The 22,189-nt window shown below is 37.2% G+C and overlaps 1 protein-coding gene and 1 pseudogene across 5 annotated transcripts in view; both read left to right on the top strand.

The window, feature by feature from the left end:
• Positions 1-4,168: 4,168 nt before the first annotated feature.
• The window catches only part of LOC129775069 (protein crumbs), a 128,877-nt gene continuing 110,856 nt past the window's right edge, over positions 4,169-22,189 (top strand). For all 5 annotated transcript variants that reach the window (XM_055779294.1, XM_055779293.1, XM_055779291.1 and 2 more), the window contains exon 1: positions 4,169-4,673. In XM_055779294.1, the coding sequence (XP_055635269.1) occupies positions 4,625-4,673 (49 nt within the window). In that variant the 5' untranslated portion in view covers positions 4,169-4,624. The remainder of the gene's footprint in view (positions 4,674-22,189) is intronic.
• Positions 5,704-5,857, top strand: LOC129780736 (U4 spliceosomal RNA; annotated as a pseudogene).

Raw genomic sequence — 22,189 nt, 5'->3', positions numbered from 1 at the left:
AACAGACTGTTTCAACGGCGGCCGGCATGTTGAGAACAGTTCCAGATCCTGAAAATAAAAAATGAAAAATTAATTAAACACGAAAAAGAAATCATACTCAGATAACTCACGAATTGTACTTACCTCTATTTACTTACCTTTTATGAAACGCAACCCTCACATAAAACGCAACCATCACATAACACGCAAACGTCACACAAAAACATCGAACGGAAATGATTACTGTCATAAATAACCTTGGACAATCACCACAAAAGGTTCATTCCAATAAAACCCATCAACGAGTGAAGTGCGCAGTTGAAATTCGTCTTTCTTTTTTTGATCCGAAGTGGAGGAAAGTTTTCGCATAAGTGGTCGGTCGGAGCATACAGTCGGAAAGAAACCTTTTCAATTCACCGAGTCCGCCAGTCAGCAACATTCTCCCGTAACAAAATGTTTTCTAATCGCTCGATCGTAACAAAAATAGGTTTATCTGAGAAAGTTTTAAGAAAATTATTTAAATAGTGCCAGAAATATGGGATATAACGACCAATTCATTTTCACCCGAATGAACTCCGAAAAGTATCTTCAATTACTGGAGGACGTTTTGATTGGCCATATTGACAATAACACTACCGAGGATGTCGTTTTTTTAGCAGGATTATGCATAGATCCACGTTTCCAAGCAATCGAAGGCATGGTTTGCCGAGAAAGACATTCCGCTTCTTGAATGACCTGCTGGCAGTCGATTGCAATCTCATAGAGAACATATGGAGAATCTTGGCCGAGATGGTCTATGCAAACGGATGACAATTTGACAACATTTCCAGTCTCTAGGCAGTAATTCAGGAATGTTGGGCTATAATCCATATGGCAAGACTTTGAAAGCTGTCTGACTCGATGCCAAATCGAGTTTTCAAAGTGATCCGAAATGGAGGTGAATATACTAAATATTAGCTACCGATTGGACTCGGAATTTGCCACACAAATTTTCTTTTATTGAAATTTTAGGATGCGGCTAAATGAATGTCCACCCTGATTCCACATATTTGGATTACTTAGAAAACAAAAAGTGATTTTATACTTTTTTTTAGAATGAATTCGATGAAAATAAACAATAAAAATAGGGTGCGGCTAAACGAATGTCTACCACTGTATCACGGTCAAATAGTGTCAAAAATTGCACCTTTAATTTCAGATTTTGATTATCTGTAATAGCCCTACTATTATAGTATTTAGGAAGTATTCCTACCTTAAATACGGTTGGTTACAACGCTGTAAGAGAGTTGGTTTGGGAAATAAGAATGATGTTGAACTAGAAGGTAACGAAATAGCTTTCCCTATTCCAGCGTTATCAGACGTAGTTTTGCCAGTATCTTTGATTCGCTTTAGATCAAGTTTTCTGGCACTACAGTCACCTTAATCCATTGCATTGCCTGGTCTTTCCGCCGAAACACAAGAGGAAGGCTCTACAAGAGACTTTTCTTCGGAAATTCAGATGCTTTACGCCCAAAAAAGGCAAAAGCCTTCAGTCCTCTTAGACATAAAGAGAGCAATTGATTAAATCGTAACATAGGTTCTGTCTGACAAATTACACACACGAGGTCTGCCAACTCTATGGAAGAATTCGTGATACTAATTGTTTTAGAATTTTTATGAATCTCTATGAACTCTATGGAATAACGATAGGCAATCAACACGTCAGTGATTTTCGACATTCGCATTATAGGGCATATTCCACTTTTCTTATTGTTCGTGCTTGCTTTTTTTTTGAGAAAAGAAAATTCATTGTATGTGGGGAATTCGCGGATAATCCGCATCGTGGATCTTCCGTTCGCGAATAATCAGTACTCTACTGTACAGGGTTTTCCAACTTTAAATTCCGAAAGTAAATTGAAATAAAACACACTTCGAATTCGAATTTCGATGAAACTTTTATTTCAAATTAAAGTTTGATTTATGCCATGTTGTATATAATAATAATAAATACAACATCACTCAAATGTCCACCTAGGGCTTCCTCGCACACCTTGATCCGGAACAGGTAATTTTCGATGACTTTTCGGCACATATGGGGCGGTATGTCGGTCATAACTTCACGAATGTTGTCTTTCAAATGTTCAAGAGTTTGCGGAGAGTTGGCATAGACACGGTCTTTCGCATAACCCCACAAAAAAAGTCTAGCGGGTTCAAATCGCATGATCTGGACGGCCGATTGGCATCACCAAAACGCGAAATTATGCGTCCCTCAAATTTCGTTCGCAATATGGCCATGTTCGGTCGTGTTGTGTGGCACGTGGCGCCGTCCTGCCGAAACCACATATCATCCGTATCCATATCTTCAATTTGTGGCAAAAAAAATGATTAACATGCGGCCATAGCGCTCGCCATTCACAATTACCGTCTCGCCGTCCTCATTCTCAAAGAAATTCGGCCCGATGACTCCTCCAGACCATAATGCGCACCAAACAGTGACTTTTGGCGGATGCAATGGCCTCTCAACAATCACGTGTGGATTTTCTGAGCCCCATATACGGAAATTTTGGGTGTTCACATAGCCACCGAGCTCGAAATGTGCCTCATCGCTGAAGAAAATTTGATGCGAAAATTCAGCATTTTGCTGCTGTTGTTCGTTCACCCAATCGACGTATGCCCGACGCATTCCATGGTCACCACGCTCTAATTTTTGTACCAGTTGGACTTTGTATGGATGTAGGTACAAGTCCAAATGCAAAATTCGCCACAATGATGTGTTTGACAAGCCCAATTGCTGAGCACGCCGTGGAATCGAAACATTCGGGTCATCCTCCACACTGGCAGCAACAGCAGCAATATTTTCGGCCGAACGCACATTACGATGATGCACAGGTTTCACAATATCCGCTACGGATCCAGTTTGTTCGAATTTACGCACTACAATAGCGATTGTGTGCTCTGTAGGCCGTCAATGACGACCAAAATCCGTCCGTAATGCTCGAAAAACATTTGCCGGTTTTTCATCATTTTTATAGTATAATTTAACAAAATTAACACGTTGTGCGATGCTAAAACGATCCATATTGTAAAATGGCAGACATTCAACTAACGATATGACGCTTTGGTTGACAGCTATGTCAAACGGTTGTCAGCGCAGGGCTGTATACCTTCGGAAGCCCGAAATGGAAAACCCTGTATACATACGAGATCGTCCAGGAAGAAAGGGGGCGTAGGGTAAAAAACAAGTTTCCGAGAAAAACGCGTTTAGAGTTTACACTACGAAAATATCTGTTTTCAAGGTTTCGTGTTAGATGAATTCTCTTCTGTGGTATGTTGTCACACAAGTGAACTAGTTCGAGCACTGGAAGAAGAATGTTCGAAAAACGAAATTATAAATTGTTTTGTTACTTTTTTTAATAAACTTTTTGAGTTGACCTTGTACCAAAAAACATCTCACGGGCGAAATTTTCAACTTAGGGACCTCGGATGGGTCTCAATCGATTCTTAAGGGTTTTCTGGTCCCGAATCGTGAAAAAAACTAAAAATCGAAAAATTTACCCTAAGCCCTCCTTTTTTCCGGACGATCACATATAAATATAAGCAGAAATATAATTATGAATTGAACCTATGTAAATGTGAAGAATTGAGTTTAAAGTGACTTGTTTACTATGAGCAACAAGCAGAAGTGTTAACTCCTGTCAGATTTTTTTCCCGAGCTTTCATTACCTGACTGACTGATTATAGAGAGTTTAAACTCTGAAAAATCATTCGTCTCTGAGCTTAAATTAAATGATCACTGTTCTTATTAATTCTGTGCGATCGATCAAGATCATTGTGAATTCATGCTATTTATCTAGATAAAAATCGCCCTCCGCTTAATTCACAGTAGAGCCTCCAAAGTATCAGCCCAGGTGCTGTTATTGGCAACTAATTAGTGCCACTTTTCAACCTTGCCAATATTATGGCTTCGTCCAGTGGCTTCTTGTAAACCATTTGACTTTCCTTCCAGATTTTACATTCTTGTGTTTCCAAGTGGAATTCTAAAAATAACGAATCAACAGCACACGTACCTTCCTCCGGTGAGCCTCGGCTGTAATTTCACCTGTTACCAACACAGCCATACATATTGAGCCCCGTCGTCTGGCTGCCAATGTGTTTTGGTGAGCTTTCTCAGGTGCGCACAGCCACAGCCACTTCACCAATGGCTTGACCACTACCATTCAGTTGAGTTCGAACTTTCGGTGCGTGCGGGAGGTTTTGTTTTGCTGCGCTGCGGGTTTATCCAGTCGGATTGTTTTACTTTTTTGTTTTTTGTTACATTTCGCTACGGCTACGGTTTTGTGTCCCGTTCTCTCCTTCGTCGTGCGTGGGTTCATCTCTCGGAAGCAGTGGCGAAAGGTGTTCTGTTAATCACGTTCGTGTGTGGGGGTGTGTGCGTGTGTACGTGTGCGGACGCACGCGTATGTGAGACGTTCTGTGGCGAAGAGAGTGCCTGTGTTTGATTGGGAAGCAACGAAAGGAAGAAATAGCTCGCTAATTTTCGGGTTACCATCGAAAAGCGCGTGAAGAACGCGGCCAGTAGATTATTTCGTGGTATCTGAGCGGTGGCCATCTGTGTGACCGGCGGAAATATCAATGAGGTGTTTATAGCGATTGAAGAGCATCCAAAATGAGAATCAATTTCCTTCTAGCTCCTATGATTGGAGTGTTTATTCTAGGTAAGTGTGGTGTCTAATTTGGCAAGGCGAAAGGGGCGGCAGTTTGTGTGTAGAGAATCTCAACCGCGCACACAAAGTGAGTCATAAATTGGAATTTTTTACCACCACGATGGTAACGTGGTCTCGGCGGCAGCGCAGGTGATGATGGGGCTATGGTAGCGGCGGCGGAGGCACTTCAACGGAGTTAATGTCGACCGTTGCATGGTGGGCTCTCGGTTGTGTTTTGTTGATGTGAATAATTGAATAAAGGAATGACGTGAACGGAGTAAGTTATTGATTATTGTCAAAGACGGTTACTGCTGTGTTTTGTTTATATTTACAGTTACACACATTCCGGGGACAAAACAAGATTTTATGTTGTTATTTTGAAGTATGAACCAAGTTGAACATTGATAGTTTTATTAGAACGTTAACGGAGTCCTTGCCGTGCTTCAACAGATGACGTTATGAGTATTCCGTGCGTTTAAGATGATAGCGAATCTATGGGAAAGAGCTACAAACAAAATTGTATGTCTGTTCTCCGAATCATGAACACCTGTTCATGAGTACACTATTAATACGTTGAGCCCCCTTTTGGTCCCTCGGGATTGACATTGAATTTCACGTCCAATTCGCACTTGTGGTTTTCAGAAAAGTACATTTTTGGTCCCAAACTCAGCCGGTGCTCAACGTGTTTAATATGTCCAATTTTGATATAAGAATGCGGACAATTTTACTGTATTCCTTCATTAAACGAAATAATGGGGGGTAACGTTCATGACACAAACGCTTTAGTGACGTAGGACTACGAAATTGTTTTATTCAATTACCTTTTTTATTACTTCAGATATTATTTCAGAATGTATCAGAATTTTAGTAATAACTCTCTAGTAGTATGTTTTGAAGTTCTATTTCTTTTTTGTACTATTGAGATGTTGAACTTCAATTCATAATTCATTCGCCTCTAGGGCGATTCTCGCTCTGGCGGGGAGTTTTCTCGTTAAGGAAATTTCTTCCGACTTGTAATGATACACACTTATTCTCGAACTTGAACTTTGCGCAGTGGTGATATCGTAACCAATGAGGTTTTAATTAGGTGCGATTATTACTGGTTGGAAACTATTCTCGAACTTGTTTTTTAGAATACAAGGCGTTATTCCGCATGAAAATCTCAACTAAGAACTTTTGAAATAAATGTCGCAATTAATATTACGTTGAGACGAAGTTCAATGAATATTAGTGCCATCGAAGAAGATGTTTTTATACTGGAATATTTTTGTTTCGTGCTTTCACATAATATTTAGGCGTTGAGTGAGCCATCAACGATTACTCTGCCACCAAAACCCGCGGGCAATCGAGACTCAGCTTTACTAATAATAAAAAAGGGCCAAAAAACACTATGCTGAGACGCCAAAATTCCTATAGAAACGTTAGTATCAACGAAAGAAAAAAGATTCCGCAAACTACCAAGAACGCACATGAAGCATAAATAAAGATGGTCTATTGAGGACATTGAGAGTTGAGTTGACAATCGTTCGCTTAGTTAGCAGACACGCAGCCAAGTTGTCTACAAGGGCCCTCATTTTTTGCATGTTGATTTTGAATATCTTTCAAAGATAAAGGGTGTTATGCGCCGGACATGGCCACATTGATGACGTAGAACTATGAAATTATTTTATTCAATACGCTTATTTGTCACTTCAGATAATATTTCAGAGTGTATCGAAATTATAGTATTAACTATAGTAAGAAGAAATTTTGATGAACCTGAGAAAGTCCGAAGGTTTGCGTGGTTTTGTTTTGTGATGTCTGAGGTGATTTAAAAATCAAGCGGTCATCAACTAACCGAATATTTCTGTTTGTCGGGGTTTATACGGGCAAATGAATGAATATTTCGCTCTTTTGTCTACTGAGGTATTCATCAATATCCTCCTCAATCAATATAAATTAACCGATTATGGTAAATTATTTCAGAAAATGATTTTCTTCTTCTTCTTATATGGCACTAACGTTCCTAGAGGAACTCCGCCGTCGCAACATAGTATTACTTGCGTCATTTTCATTAGTACTTAGTTGAGATTTCTATGCCAAATAACACGCCTTGAATGCATTCTGAGTGCCAAGCTCTAGAAAACGCGTGACCACAGTGCAAGTCAGAGGAAATTTCTTTGAAGAAAAATTTCCCCGACCAGAACGGGAATCGAACGCGAACCCCCGGCATGTTAGGTTTGACGCTAACCACTCGGCCACGGGAGCACAGAAAATGATTTTATACAGCTGAATGTAGCCATACCACTATCACAGGTATATTTACCCTACTATTATCAGCCCTTTTTTTAACTGCTATCTGCCCAAATGCTACGTATGGCATTTCGCGTTGCATCGTTTGTAGCCTTTCTCGACGTAAACAACACTAACAGAATACTTGGTAATAGTGCACTTTTACCAGCCATACTGATCTTGGCAATCATTCATTAAAACCATTTCGCTTAGAAACTCGACCAAGTTTCAGATTTTAATAAAACGTGAACTTTTGTCGAAGACGTCAACTTTCTATTTTTTATAGTTTCTGGAATATATGGCTTTTTGCATTGAGACTCCTGAAAAAATAGTGTTTTACTCGTAAATTTTTTGTGAGTAAATCTTCGGGTTTGACAATATAAAAATGTTTGCAGAACATGTCAATCTCGATAATTTATACACAAAAATGTTACGAGTGAAACATTAATAATAATTTTTAAAAGAAAACATCAAAAGTTGTTGTTAGAAAACCTCTTTTTCTGTAGCAGTGCTCTCTCCCGATGTATGAATGACTCGCCAGTAAATGTAAATGTCTATTCATATATTTTTTCCGTATTTTAAAAACATATTTTTTGAGAAAAAAATAAATTTTAATTTTTAGAATATTTTTCTCATTGATTTTTAAATTAATTGTTTGATATTTCTTATAAACTTAAAGAATGTCCTACATTTCATTCCCTGGCTAAATTTTTTTTTTAAACTTTAAGAAAACACTGAATGACATTTATGACAGGGTCTTTCAGATTAAACGCTCACGCAACAAATTTTAATAACTTCTACAAAAGTGAACCAATTTTTATTTTTAAAAAACGAAAATAAAGCTTATTCTAGGACATTTTCGACCACCCCTTTTTTCGATAACGCGTTTTAAACGGTGAACAAAATTCTTCATGCACAACTCTAACATTACGACTTCGATGCTGTTGAAAATCCGAATTATTTCTTCTTCAAGTTCCTCCAAATTTTGTGGCTTATTAACATAGCATCGGTCCTTCAATTACCCCCAGAAGAAGTAATCGACGACGAGAAATGTTAAAATTCTTACCTTAAGAGGACATAGTTTCATTAAGGGGGTATTCTAGTGTAGAGGCACGAATTTCGAACGATTTTTCGAGTTCCTTAGAACTAAAACAAAGAATAATGTTGCTATCCATTATATAATTATTTGTTTATCTATCTTTCAACAATAAAACAAAATTTGAACGGAGAAAAAATACTCATAACTAGAATAGTTAAGAGCTGATAAGAGCTGAGAAGGTTAAAAAAACAAAGTTGTGCCATGGCGTACACGATTCCAGCCCTTCTGGTTATCTGAAGCAAAAAAAAATCGAACAGATTTTGAATCAGTAAAAATGCTGCTATCGCATGATCCTCGGACAAGTCAAAAACATCTTTTTTGTCAAAATGGTGAAAAACAAAATGCTTGAAAATTTAAAACGTTTTTTCTCACGTTTTTCGATTTAAAAAAATTTAAATTTAAAAGATATATTTTTTTAGTGATTCATGCGATAGAGAGATGCCTGTAGATTGTATCCATATAATTTCGACATGAATGGGTTCAGTAGAACTTGAGATATCGCGTACGCCAGTTTGAAAAAACTTGTTTCGAGAAAAACACATTCGAAGTTCATTGTTATGGCCGTACCAGGTTAGATACCGCATCACTGACAGGGCTCTATCTCGGTAAATAATAGAATTTTCGATAAGCCCTTTCTAGGGTATATTCTTGAGTGCCTAAACTACAGAAATATGAGGGGAAGGGGAAAAATTTTGTTTTTTTTCAAATTTCTAGACTAGAATACTGCCTCAATACTTTGGTTCTTGTAAATTGTATATCTTGACACTAAAAACCATCCGATCAGACTAAACGAGTAGCCGAATATTATCGTCCCGAAGTGGGGAATGCAGTGTTACCATCGACGAAACGAATAAAAAAATTTTATAAGGAGCTATTCGATTTTTTGCGTGAGCGTTCAATCTGAATGACCCTGTACTAAAAAAATCCTGAAATTTTGAAATTTTGGTGATTTAGAGATTCACTATTACTCTAGTTCATATTTAAATGTGTTCCTACTCTTTTTCTAGATTTGTGTGAATTTTAACAGTGTTGCGCGGTACAAAAAAAATTTATTTCCGAATTTCTATATTTTTCAGAATTTTGAGACCCAATACTGGTTCAATTTATGCATGATTCGGTGTCACCAACGCCAGTTTGTTGTGGAAACAGCAAATCTAAATCGCTGTTTCCACAACCGATTGGCGTTCATCCATCAGAGTATGTGAGGAACTGTTTCCAATTATTTTCTCCAAAATGCTGCCATTGAGCGAAGCATGAGGAAGCATCAGGGAGAAGAATTCACTCACTTTTCCGACTTTGTAGCATGCGTCGAGCAGGTTAACGTAGTTGAGTGCCCGATTGTAATAATTATGGACAGAACCGATTTTTTCGAGTTCAAAATGCAATTGAAACCATCCTTGTTACTTAAGATAATGCCTGCCGAAATTGTCCCATGTAAAACAGATACAGTTTACGCGAGGATGTTTTGTGTTTTGTTACAAGATGCGTTTCGATGGAGCATTAAGAAGAGTGCAGCTGTTCACCAAATCCGACATTTACCCTTCAATCAACACTCAGCTTCAAGAAAGAGGAATTGAGCTGGCGAGGAAAGTAAAATCGTCAAGAAGCTTTGTCCCTTGATGCCTGAAGAAAAAAGACACTACGTATTAGAGAATCCTTGTAATCATCAATTAAATTGTTGAGTTTGAACTATTTAGTTCTAATCATTATGTGCTATACGTGAGAACAGCAATACATTTCAATCTAGGATAATTTTTTCCTTTAAGATTTGATTTCATGAATATAAAGTACATGATTTTATGAGCCTCTTAGTACATGATTTGTAATTCTAAAACAAAATTGCTATTGTAAAGACGGACTGTTTTTGATTAAAATATTCGGCATGACGAGTTTTTCGGAAAAGTGTTTTTTACAAGAAAGAAGGCATGTGACTTTTATTATGCTCAACGTTCATTACGTAAGATGCTGAAATTTATTGTCCCAGATTAAACAGATTAAAAAATCTTATCGCATCACAATCAAATTACGTGGCATCATAAGGGAAATGGCGCTTGCGCCACTCCGTTTTCAAGCTTTTACGGGGTCATTTTTTCACATTTCTGTAAAACTTCACAGTTGTTTGAAAGGTTTGGTATTATTCATCGATCTATAACAAAAAACGTAAAATGTCAATATTGGCGCTTGCGCCACTTCGCGAGATTACGGCAGTCTAGGTGAATAGGCCAAGCTTATTTCATACATGTACCTACTATATCAAATGTGATATGAACAAGTTTGGACGACGGAAAACGCATAAATCTATCCAATTCAGCTTGATATGTGCGGGTGACCACTTTACCTTCAAACAAAAAAAAAAGTTCGATTTTTCACCTTTTTTTCTAATGATGAAAAGTGTACTATTTTGAATTTTTATAGTAAAAGCCGTTTGCTATCTTGAAGAACAATGAATTGAACTATAGTATTCTTCGAGAAACGGGAATTGAATCGGTATGTGGGCGCTGGAAATGGGCATATTCCTTAGGGTGACCACTATGCCCCCACTTCCCCTATGTAGTTTTTTATATTTGTGATTTTTTTAGAAAATTTCGAGAACCGGTACGAAAATATGTAATTATTTTTTCTATTTGTTTTTATTCCATGTTTATTTTATTTTTCTAATATCTATTACTGTATTGTATTCATGTATTCGTAAAAAAAGCCCCAAACTAGAGATGGGCGAGCGCTCACGAGCCGCTCATTTGAGCCGGTACGTCAGAAAGAGCGTACGATCCACGGTTCTTTAAAAATGAGCCGCGGCTCTCAAATGAACGGCTCTTATATGTACGGCTCTTGAATGAACCACGGTTCAAAAAAGACCCACGGTTCATTTAAGAGCCGTTCATTTGAGAACCACGGTTCATAAAAGAACTGCGGTTCATAAAAGAACCGTGTTTCTTTTGAGAGCTGGCTTATTGATAAAGAACCGTGAATCGTACGCTTGTTCTGACGAACCGTGGCTTGCGACAGTGCGGAAGGAATATATGTTTCCCATGCTGCTTTTCAAGCGGTTTCATTTATCTGTTTGTATGTTTGTAAATTTTGGCGGATTACATATTTTCTCGGAACCCTATCAATATGAGTATCTAATGAAAGGACTAGACTAGTAGGACACAGTTATTTATGTAAAATGGAAATCCAAGATGGCGGACGTTATAAAATGACAGACTACTAATTTCGTCAAAACCCCATCAATATGGGTATCAAATGAAAGGGTTCGCCTAGTAGATCACAGCTATTTATGAAAAATGTAAATCCAAAATGGCCGCCACCCCAAAATGGCGAAATATGATTTTTTCTTCCAAAACCCCCTCAATATGGGTATCTAATGAAAGGACTTGACTAGTAGAACACAGTTATTTATGTAAAATGGAAATTCAAGATGGTGGCCGTTACGAAACGACAGACAACTAATTTCGTCAAAACCCTATCAATATGAATATCAAATGAAAGAGCTTGACTAGCAGAACACAGTTATTTATGAAAAACAGGAAGTGGGTTATATCTATGGTATAACTGCAAGGGTGACGTAGGACTATCGTTGATTTAGAAATCATTTGTTTGAAGTTGAATCTAAATTCATTCTGAATGAATGAATAAATGAATATTTGGGGGACTTCGAAAACGAGAGCGTTACGTTGGAGGCACAAGGTTTTATGCATCCAATATAGGATACGAAAAACCTTGTTCGGAAGAATAATGTTCAGAAGCTAACCTGCTAACTGTACTTGATTGACAAATCACAAACCCAAATGTATTATATGGATATTTTATGGATAGACAACATTAAAATAAACTCTTTCGCTTGAATGTAATTTTCAATTCCAAGGGGAACTGGCAGATTATTTTCCAGCAATGATTAGATATTTCCACATTTTCCTCGATACTGGAAGCCCACCAGTGGTTAATACTAACTCGATAAACACCTGTTAATAGTACTTGATTGAAAAATATTTGGTCACAGTGTTACATGGATAGAAAACATTCAAATAAACTCTTTCACATGAATGTATTTTTGAATTCCCAGAGGAACTGGCAGATTATTTTCCAGCAATGATAAGATCTTTCCGGAACTTTCTCGATGCTGAATGGCATCCAAACGGAAAGAATTCTGCGCGTGTATGGGTCGATCCTTCGCCGTCCACCTCCTCCAGCACGCTAGGCAACGTTGTTGTCTTGTCGATGTCCACACGAAAAATGAATGTGTCTCACCACCAGAATATCGCTTAAGTATGCTTTTTGTGTGTGATCGAATCGAGAGAAGGTGTGGTTTACGATGGCAATTTGGAAGGCAAACTAGAGGGGAATGAACTCTCTGAGCTCGGAACTTTCGGCGACTGAGCAATAATCGATTGCGGGCGCATACAATATTGGATACGGAAATATCCTACTGATGGGGAAGAATAATCTTCTGAAGCTATCCTGTTAATTGCGATTGATTGAAAAATCACAAAACCAAATGTATTTGGTCACAGTGTTACATGGATAGAAAACATTAAAATAAACTCATTCACATAAATGTATTTTTAAATTCCAAGAGGAACCAGCAGATTATTTTCAGTAACGATTAGATATTTCCATTTTTTCTAGAAATGAAAGACGTAGTCCTACGTCAAAATGTAAATCCAAAATGGCGAAATATGTATTATTTTCAAAATCCCCTCAATATGGGTATCTAATGGAAGGACTTGACTAGTAGAACACAGTTATTCATGAAAAATGTAAATCCAAAATGGCGACCGTTACGAAATGGCAGACTGCATTTCCTCTGAAAACCCCATCATATGGGTATCAGATGAACGGGGTTGACTAGTAAATCACAGTTATTTATGATAAATCCAACCCGCATATGGGTATCGAATGTAATCATGAAAATATTCCATTCGAAATATTTTAAAAACGTTTGGGATATAAAACGGGGAGAAAACTGTGTCGTTATCGAAAACTGCTATATTCTCCCGACTGATAATTCGACATGATCAACATTATATGGATCAAGTGAAATCAGTTCTAGTGATTATAAAAAAGCTCTGTATAAATTGATTCCGGAGCTGTATCTTTTTTTAAAAATTATTATGTATTCCGGCGACTTCAGTACCATATGAGCGAGTTTTTCCGAAAGCAAGACAAGTTTGCAGTGAAAGATGTAGTAGACTTCCATCATATAACATTGGAAAGATAATGTTTATAAATAAAAAAAAATAAAGAATATCATTGTGATGGAAATATTTCAGAGAAAACCTTTAGTAAAGTAATATTTTTACTTTTCTCTGCACTGATTATTGTTTTAAACCGTATTTTTTACGTCTTCCATTCTTTACATATCCGAATAAACCAGTTCTTGCCGTCGAGCCGCTCAAATGAGCCGGCTCTGTTCATTGAGCGCACGGCTCTGAGCCGCTCACTGAAATGAACCGTTTTGCCCATCTCTACCCCAAACCTCATCACAAGCGTTATGGAAAACATTGTATAAGGTACCAAATTAGAACATTATGTAATTTTCTGTTTCTTTATCGGATTCACTATAAGAGCTATGATTCAAACCGTTTTTTTTTTCTTTTTTTCACGCCATTCTTAATAACTTGGTAATGAAAACATAATAAAAATACTCAAAGTGCATGCAAAACTACCAATTAAATTTATTATGGCATTTCGCAATTTTTTTTTTGCGATATATTCTTATTCTACAAATAGATACAATACAATACAATAAGTATAATCATAGATTTAATGAAAATAAAAAAGCAGTACGTTCTATCCTCCAAACTTTATAAAAAAATCATAAATATAAAACACGTACGAACAGATTTCAAAGCGGTACTGTGTCCTAAAACCTAATTTTAAAATTCAAATATTTCGAATAACCAAAAAATTGTACAGCAGAACGCACTAAAATTATTAAAAAAATTAAATTATGCCAAAACTCGTAAATGTACGTGTGGAAATGAAAATTATGTTTTGATCTAAAAATAAAAATAAAATCCAAAATCTTGAAAAAAATGCTTTAATTTTTAAAATGTTATTTTCTATAGCTTTTTTATATTTTGTCGCGGTACACCATGGTAGACGCACTTGGAGTATGTTTTCAAATTTTCCTTACCAAGCGCTTAAATAAAAAAACAGTAAATTTCGGACTCGATTATATACAGTTTGAAAAAAATGTTTCTTTTATAGTTCCAATTCGACTTATTTCAGGAAAAAATGTAACCTTTCAACGTTAAGGTGAAATTTAAGTGGCTCTTATATGTACAGTGGGGTAAAAATCGTAATTTTTGAAGATTTTGCTTGAATTATCACCAAAAATTGTTTATATCGAAATTGTAGCGAAATTAAGAAAGAGAGCTTTAATTTGATTGATAGAAACAATCAAGTTCAATATGATTTTTTGGATAAAATTCATTATAACACATTAAAAATTCCTAACTTTTAAGTTTTCACTTCCAAAATGTTATTTAAATCCACTAATTTAGATGTTCGACTGTTATATTCTATTTTAAATTCTCTCATCTTTCAAATGAAAGCAACATGGTCGTCTTCCGTAGTGTACTTTTGAATGTAGAGCCAGTTCGAGGTAACAGAGTCCGAAACCAAAAAAAGTTCTATAACTCTGTCATTGTTGAAATTCGCACATAGGATTTTTTTCATCAAATATTATCGTTTTGAAATAAATCACATATATTTAGAAAAAGCGTAGGAACACATTCAAATACGAACTAGGGTAGTAAAGAATCTCTAAGCCCCCAAAAACATCAACTTTTCAAGATTTTTTTAACGCTTAAATCTATCTTCTATCTATATATAAAAATGGATTTCTGTCTGTCTGTCTGTCTGATTCTTATGGACTCGGAAACTACTGTATTTGGGGTCTTTTGGGGCCGGGGAAGGTTTGGTGCTGCAATACAAATGAAACACAAATTTCTGCATTACTCGGGAATTAATCAAGCAAATGAAACCAAAATTGGCATGTGGTAGTTTTAGGGTGCAATCAATGTTTTCATGGTGGTTAGATTCTCCTCCCCCTCTCTTAGGGAGGGCTGCCATACAAATGAAACACAAATTTCTGCATTACACGAGAAAATTATCAAGCAAATGGATCCAAATTTGGCATGTGGAGGTTTTAGGGTGCAATAAATGTTTTTACGGTGGTTAGACACTCCACCTCCTCTCTAAGGGGGAGCTGCCATACAAATGAAAGAAAAATTTATGCATAATCCGAAAACTGATCAAGCAAACGGAGCCAAATTTGTCATGCGAATGTTTTAGGGGACACAAAACGTTTCATGGTGAATAGACACTCCTCCCCTCTCTACGAGGGGGGGGGGGGGGCGGAACTGCCATACAAATGAAACATACATTTCTGCATAATTCAAGAACTAAACGAGCAAACTGAACCAAATTTGGCATGTTGAGGTTTTACGGGGCAAGAAACATTTTCAAAGTGGTTCAACACTCCTCCCACATTTCTGAGGGAGGGGGATGTATCTATGATGGTATGACACCCCTCCCTCTACTGGAATGGAGAGGGGGTCCCAAAAAAATATTGCACATATTTCAACCAAAAATATTCCAACCGAACATGATAATTGAAAATTTTCGGAAAACTCTGAAGGATAAAAGGGAAAATTCGGAAAATTAAATTCCCATATGTTCTACAATTACATAGTGCCAAGTGCTGTTAGTCCATTTGATGTTTGCGCTAGCGAAATTGATGAAACGCACTCCTATATCTTCTTCTATCTATACCAATGAAAAAGTATCGCCGAATGTGTTGATAACAGCAGAACTCGAGGAAGGAATTATCAGATTTAGGGCTGTCTTTATTCTATCATATTTTTTGTATAAAACATTTATTCCATGTAACGAAGAATCATGTTGTTTGCAAGTGGTTGAAAAATCATGAACGAGAATTGTGTTTGAAAATAATCTGATATTATAATGATGAGTTTTGTTAGAAATACTAGTAATTTTATAGTGAAAGGTAAATTCGGGTCGATTAGAAGATCAATCAATGAACAGTTCTGCGATTGGACCCATGAACTTGCTCATAGTAAGAAAACGAGAATGTTTGAAGGTATTGATAACAAAAAACAAATATCGGACGGGCCGAAGTTTGCCGGGTCAGCTAGTTTTCGATAAACATGTTTTATGATAATATTTCTCAATACACCATAGTAGTAGTGTATTTCTCAATACACCACGGCCCTTTACGGATCTCTGAACAGTTATACAAACTCAATTCAAAAGCAATTGTCCTACGTCAAGCTTCCGTCCGTACCTCCAGACACAGATCCCTCAACATTTTTAAACGGAGATTGTGTAACCGCAAATGATTGTATTCCAACGTATGAGTTATAGGGCGTTAAATGAAGACTTAAAAATGTTATATGTAACAAAAAATGAGATTTTAAACTCGATCATTTCTTGATAGAATGCAGAGATATTTGTATCAATCGATTGAAATTTTGTTGTTTTCGTTTATTTTACCCTATTTCCCATCGTTCTGCTAGCAACATTTTACAAAGAACCTGGGCGTAAAATTGCATGGATGTTTTCGGCATTTTTAAATGATTACTCGATTGATCGATTGATTGTTATCTGTATGGGGACACATTTCCTGTCCCCATGGATTGTATGCATCCTACTTTTAACTATTCGATTGAGTCATGCAATTCGCTTGGTAAAGCATAATTTGAGATGATTCCTGCGAGGAAAAACATTGTTAACATAAGGAAAAATTGATTGAGTGCTATAATTCCTAACAAAACCTCGGCAAATAAATATTTTCCCCCAAAACAATCCGAACCAAAACATTAACTCGAACCCACCGTGCCTAATGTGTGTCCCGTCGTCAACTACCTGTTTACTGTTGTGCCGCTCCGCCGCCAGACATTGCTATGTGTGCACATTGCGCTAAAAGGGTGAAAGCCTGGGGGAAGGGGGTGTGCAACCAGTGCCTGTGTCAGTCAACCAAACGTGTGTGTATGATTCAAAGCATGAATTGAACAAATTTCATACAAACAGCAGAGGGAAATGAAGATCCAATCTGAATTATGGAGCTTTTCGGGGTTCTGTGCCTTTTTTTCTCGTGTGCGTGTCTCTCTGTATTGGTGATACCTGTGCTGTGAGCCGTAGCACTGATTCAACCCCTTCCTTCTCTGCGTGACATCTTTGAACTAATGTTGAATGAAAAAAAAACAAATAAACAAAAAACACATCGAATCGAGTGGAAATTACAGGTGGGCTGTGCAAATCAAAAGATTACTCGAGTGTGTGGCTTGATCCAAGCCATGAAAGTGGAAAATGGCATCGATCGGACACGATCGAGCAGAAAAAAAGCGAAAGAAAAGAAAACCAAGTGTCTTACAAACGCGCGGGTGTGCTTGTCAGCAATGTGTGTTAGTGAAGGTGTATTTGAAAATTCACCAAACAAATGCAGGAAAAAAATCGTAACACGTAAATGAAAGGAAATAATATGTGAAAAGAGCGAAAGAGAGGAGAAAGAGGGGCACACCGAGAAGAAAAATATCAATGTTAAATATGTGCGAGTGAGCGACGACCATAAGAAAGTCGGGAGAAAGAATGTTTCGTGAAAACCGCTAAGAAGAATGGTGGGTCGGGGTATGTTTACCGCACTGCTGGCAGGCAAACGACCGAACCCAAAGGTGTACAATCGGAAACAAGAAAACAAAAATGAAAAGAAGAAACACAAACACGTTGGAAGAAAATAGGGGACCAGGTTGGGTTCGTTTTGTTATGGTTGCAGAAAAAGGTCATCTAATCAATATAAATGGATTATCTGCCCCGTCGATGAAACCAGATGATTTATCTGGCGCGAAACGGGAACGAGAAATCGAAAGATTTCAACGCATGGAACTTGATGTGATGTGATCTCAAAATTAGGACAAACATTCCGAAAAACCTGTCCCCGAAGTGTTGAAATGTACAGGTTCAGCCGTAAGTTAAAAATAGATCGGTTGGTAGGGAAATGACACCTTCGACGAACCTATTTCGTCAGTAAATTGGGTGTACTTAGGAATGGGATTCATGGATTGTCAGAAAAATAGCTAATCAACGAGTGATTATTTTCTAGCATTTACTATTTGTCAAACTGATTTAATATTATATAAATTAATTATATAAAATTATATAAAAATCTATTGGAACTACTGTGCATCTAATTTATTTCATATTTCTTGAACACACAATTTTTTTTATCCAGTTTATCGGAAAAGTTTCCGCTTCAAATTGCAGACTCATTCTCTTTTGAACTTAAACTTAACATAGGCCCAAATGTTTTGGACCGGATTAGCATCAGGTGACCTCAAAAGCCCCAATGATTACCATTCATTGAATGCTTCACGACGCACTTTTCGAACCGATTTGAAACAGACACAAAAGGCCACCCTTACTCAAGTGGTGATCAATGTTCTCCCGGGTTCTGACCAAACGTTTGGCGAGGTGTGTTTCGAATAACTGTGTTTTCTCAACTATTCATTCACGAATAGTGACGTACGATGTGTTCACTTAAATTTTGATGTACTTTGAACTCTTAGAGATGCCGATGCCGGTACCCGATGGTTTCATATTCCTATTTTTATATTATTACTAGCTGACCCGACGAACTTCGTCCCGCCCAAAATAGATTTTTTGATTCGAATACTTTCAAACATCCACGTTTTCTTACTAAGTGAACGTTAGTAAGTCCAATCACTGAACTCTTCATTGATTGATTACCCTTTGACCCTTTACAATTTTTCTTTTACTATAAATTATCTAGTACTTCTACAAAAATTCGTCCTTATAATATAAAATTATTTTCAGACACAATTCTCGTTCAAGATTCTTCAAGCATTTGGAAATAACATGTAACATTACAAAATAAAGACAGCTCAAATCGAACCATTCCTCCCTCGAGTTTAGGGCACACCAACACATTTGGCCTTCCATTTTTGTTTATATAGATAGAATATATAGGAATGCGTTATTCCGTCTGAAAATCCTTTTCCACTTTCGAACAAAAATCAATTTCAAATGGACTAACAACGCTTAGCTAATTGTAGAACATATGGGAATTCCATTTTCCGAATTTTCCGATTTTTCCGATATTGATCTACGGGAAGAGACGAATACAACGAAATATAGATCACTCAAATTGAACCATTTCTTCCTCGGGTTTTGCGCTTACCAACACATTCGGCCTTCCATTTTTATTTATAGATATAAGATATGGAGATGCGTTATTTCGCCTGAAAATCCATTTCCACTTACAAACAAAGATCAATTTCGATAGTGCAACCATCGGATGGACTAACAACGCTTATTATGATGTAATTTTCGAACATGTGGGAATTCAATTTTCCGAATTTTCCGACCTTCCTTCAGAGTTTTCCGATTTTTTCCGATTTTTCTCTCCACTATATTGATCTACGGGAAGAGACGAATACAACAAAATACAGGAGGCTAAAATCGGAGCATCCCTTCTTCGGATTTTCCGCTTACCAACAGATTTTGCCTTACATTTTTATTTATATAGATATAAGTTATGGGAATGCCTTATTTCGCCTGAAAATCCATTTCCACTTACGAACAAAGATCAATTTCGATAGTGAAACCATCGGATGGACTAACAACGCTTATTATGATGTAATTTTCGAACATGTGGGAATTCAATTTTCCGAATTTTCCGACCTTCCTTCAGAGTTTTCCGATTTTTTTCCGATTTTTCTCTCCACTATATTGATCTACGGGAAGAGACGAATACAACAAAATACAGGAGGCTAAAATCGGAGCATCCCTTCTTCGGATTTTCCGCTTACCAACAGATTTTGCCTTACATTTTTATTTATATAGATATAAGATATGGAAATGCGTTATTTCGCCTCAAAATCCATTTCCACTTACGAACAAAGATCAATTTCGATAGCGCAACCATCGGATGGACTAACAACGCTTATTGTGATGTAATTTTCGAACATGTGGGAATTCAATTTTCCGAATTTTCCGACCTTCCTTCAGAGTTTTCCGATTTTTTTCCGATTTTTCTCTCCACTATATTGATCTACGGGAAGAAACGAATACATCAAAAATACAGTAGGCTTAAATCGGAGCATCCCTTCTTAGGATTTTCCGCTTACCAATAGATTTTGCCTTACATTTTTATTTATATAGATAAACAAATTCGTGAACGAGGCGGATGTCAATGAAGTGAAAAATTCACACGCGAGTATACTCGTGAGTAACGCACAGGCTCGCGAGTCACGTTCGCTACCATCATTCGTTCTCATAAATCAAAACCTGTGAGTAAACTGAAACCTGAAACTGTGTCTCTCGTGAATGAAATGTGTGTATCGAATCAGATATCAGACTAAATGTTCCTGAATTTCGCGTACACATTTTCTTTTAAAATTCTACATATTTATGTCACGCAGACCGTCATTTGACAGATTGTGTAAACAACAGATGAAACAACATTTGTGAAAGATTCAACAAATTGATAATAAGACGCATTCATTTCTGTGGCCAACGGTATAGCTCAAAAATTATATATTCCAAGAAAGAAGTCCGGTGAATATATGGCCTGTCACTGCTGCGCTGCTGTTGTTAACATAATCGACGCGCTATGCGTCGGCCAAGCTTCTCAGAGCGCACTATCCATCTGTCATCTGTTGGGTGAAAATATGAATGTACCCTCAAAAGTGAGGGGCAGTCAATTTCACCTGTACCCATCTGCACGCACAGAATTGGAACATTTGGCGCGTGTATGTTTTTAGCAGCAGCTTTCGTCACGCAGATCATACTGCGGCCAAGTTCTTCAACCGATAATTATGTTGACTCCCCCTTGCAGCCCTGCAACAGCAGCAAGATGTGAACGGTGGAGTGGCCATAGATTTCAGTCTGAGTCACTCCAATGTTGGATGTTGCTATGGTATGCAGACAGAAAACAAAACGCGTCAGAAGCATACACTGACACTGGAATTAATCGCTTGCGACTGACTCATTCGACATTTGAAAAACGTGATATTGACGTGGGACTACGTCTAACCGGAATATATGGGGGTAAAATGAAAACCTAAACACAGAACATGCAGGAAAAAATTTAAGATTTCGAATGCTTATAACTCGAACATTTCTTACTGGATCGTAAAGATTTTTGCATAAATTGATAAGGAATATTTCTACGCATCTATCGCAATTAATAAAACGTTATTTTTCATTAGATAAACAATTGAATAACTGTAAAATGTTAAGCCCTAACTGCCTCGTTTTGATTGGCCCGATTTACGGTTCCCCCAACACAGCCATCAAAACCAAGCAGCCTTGGGGAAATCGGCATTACAAACACATGAAAGTAAGGGGAATTTTGTTCTCACCTGTGTTCCCTAACAGAGACTCCAAAACCATGTAGAGTTGGAGAAATCGGCATTGCAAATACATGCAAGTCGGTAGTATTTTTGTCTTCACTTCAAATCCATGAAGCGTGGTAAATTGGTATTGAAAATTAAGTATTTTTTGTTCCGATAGAAATGTGTTCCTCCAAAACAGACTTCAGGACCAAGGTGTCTGGAGAAATTGGCATTACAAATTCATGCAAATCGGGAGTATTGTTGTTCCGACTGAAATGTGTTTCCATGTAGATTTAAAATCCAAGGAGCGGAAATCGACTTTGCAAATAAATGCAAACTGCGAGTACTTTTGTACTCGCTTGCCGTTGTGCTGATAGGAATATGTTCCCCTAACACGGTCTTCTAAACAAAGGAACCTGGGAAAATCGTGCAGACACTAGAGGCAAATTAATTTTCAAGTTTAAAGCCACTATAGTATCAAAAGTAGAAGTTCATGTAAACCGAGGGTACATCAGCACCCGCATGTTTTTCTTACACTCCGAGAAGTGTTTTACAAAAGCGGGTACGAACACAACGCTTTGGTTAAATTTACTTGTTACGAAGAAAATAATCTATCACAATGCATGAATTGACCTTACAAGGCATTTGTGCAATCTTTTTATTCACAAAGCAAATATATTTAATTCAATTGAATTCGGGAGCTGTTTCATTCAATAAAAAATTTAATCAATACAAACAAATGATTGCTTAGCTAAGGTAGTTTCAACGTCAACCTTGCG

The sequence above is a fragment of the Toxorhynchites rutilus genome, chromosome 3 (genome assembly GCF_029784135.1).
Source record: "Toxorhynchites rutilus septentrionalis strain SRP chromosome 3, ASM2978413v1, whole genome shotgun sequence".
Taxonomy (NCBI): domain Eukaryota; kingdom Metazoa; phylum Arthropoda; class Insecta; order Diptera; family Culicidae; genus Toxorhynchites; species Toxorhynchites rutilus.
The sequence above is the reverse complement of the archived record's forward strand: the minus strand, read 5'-3'. Positions and strand labels throughout refer to the sequence as shown.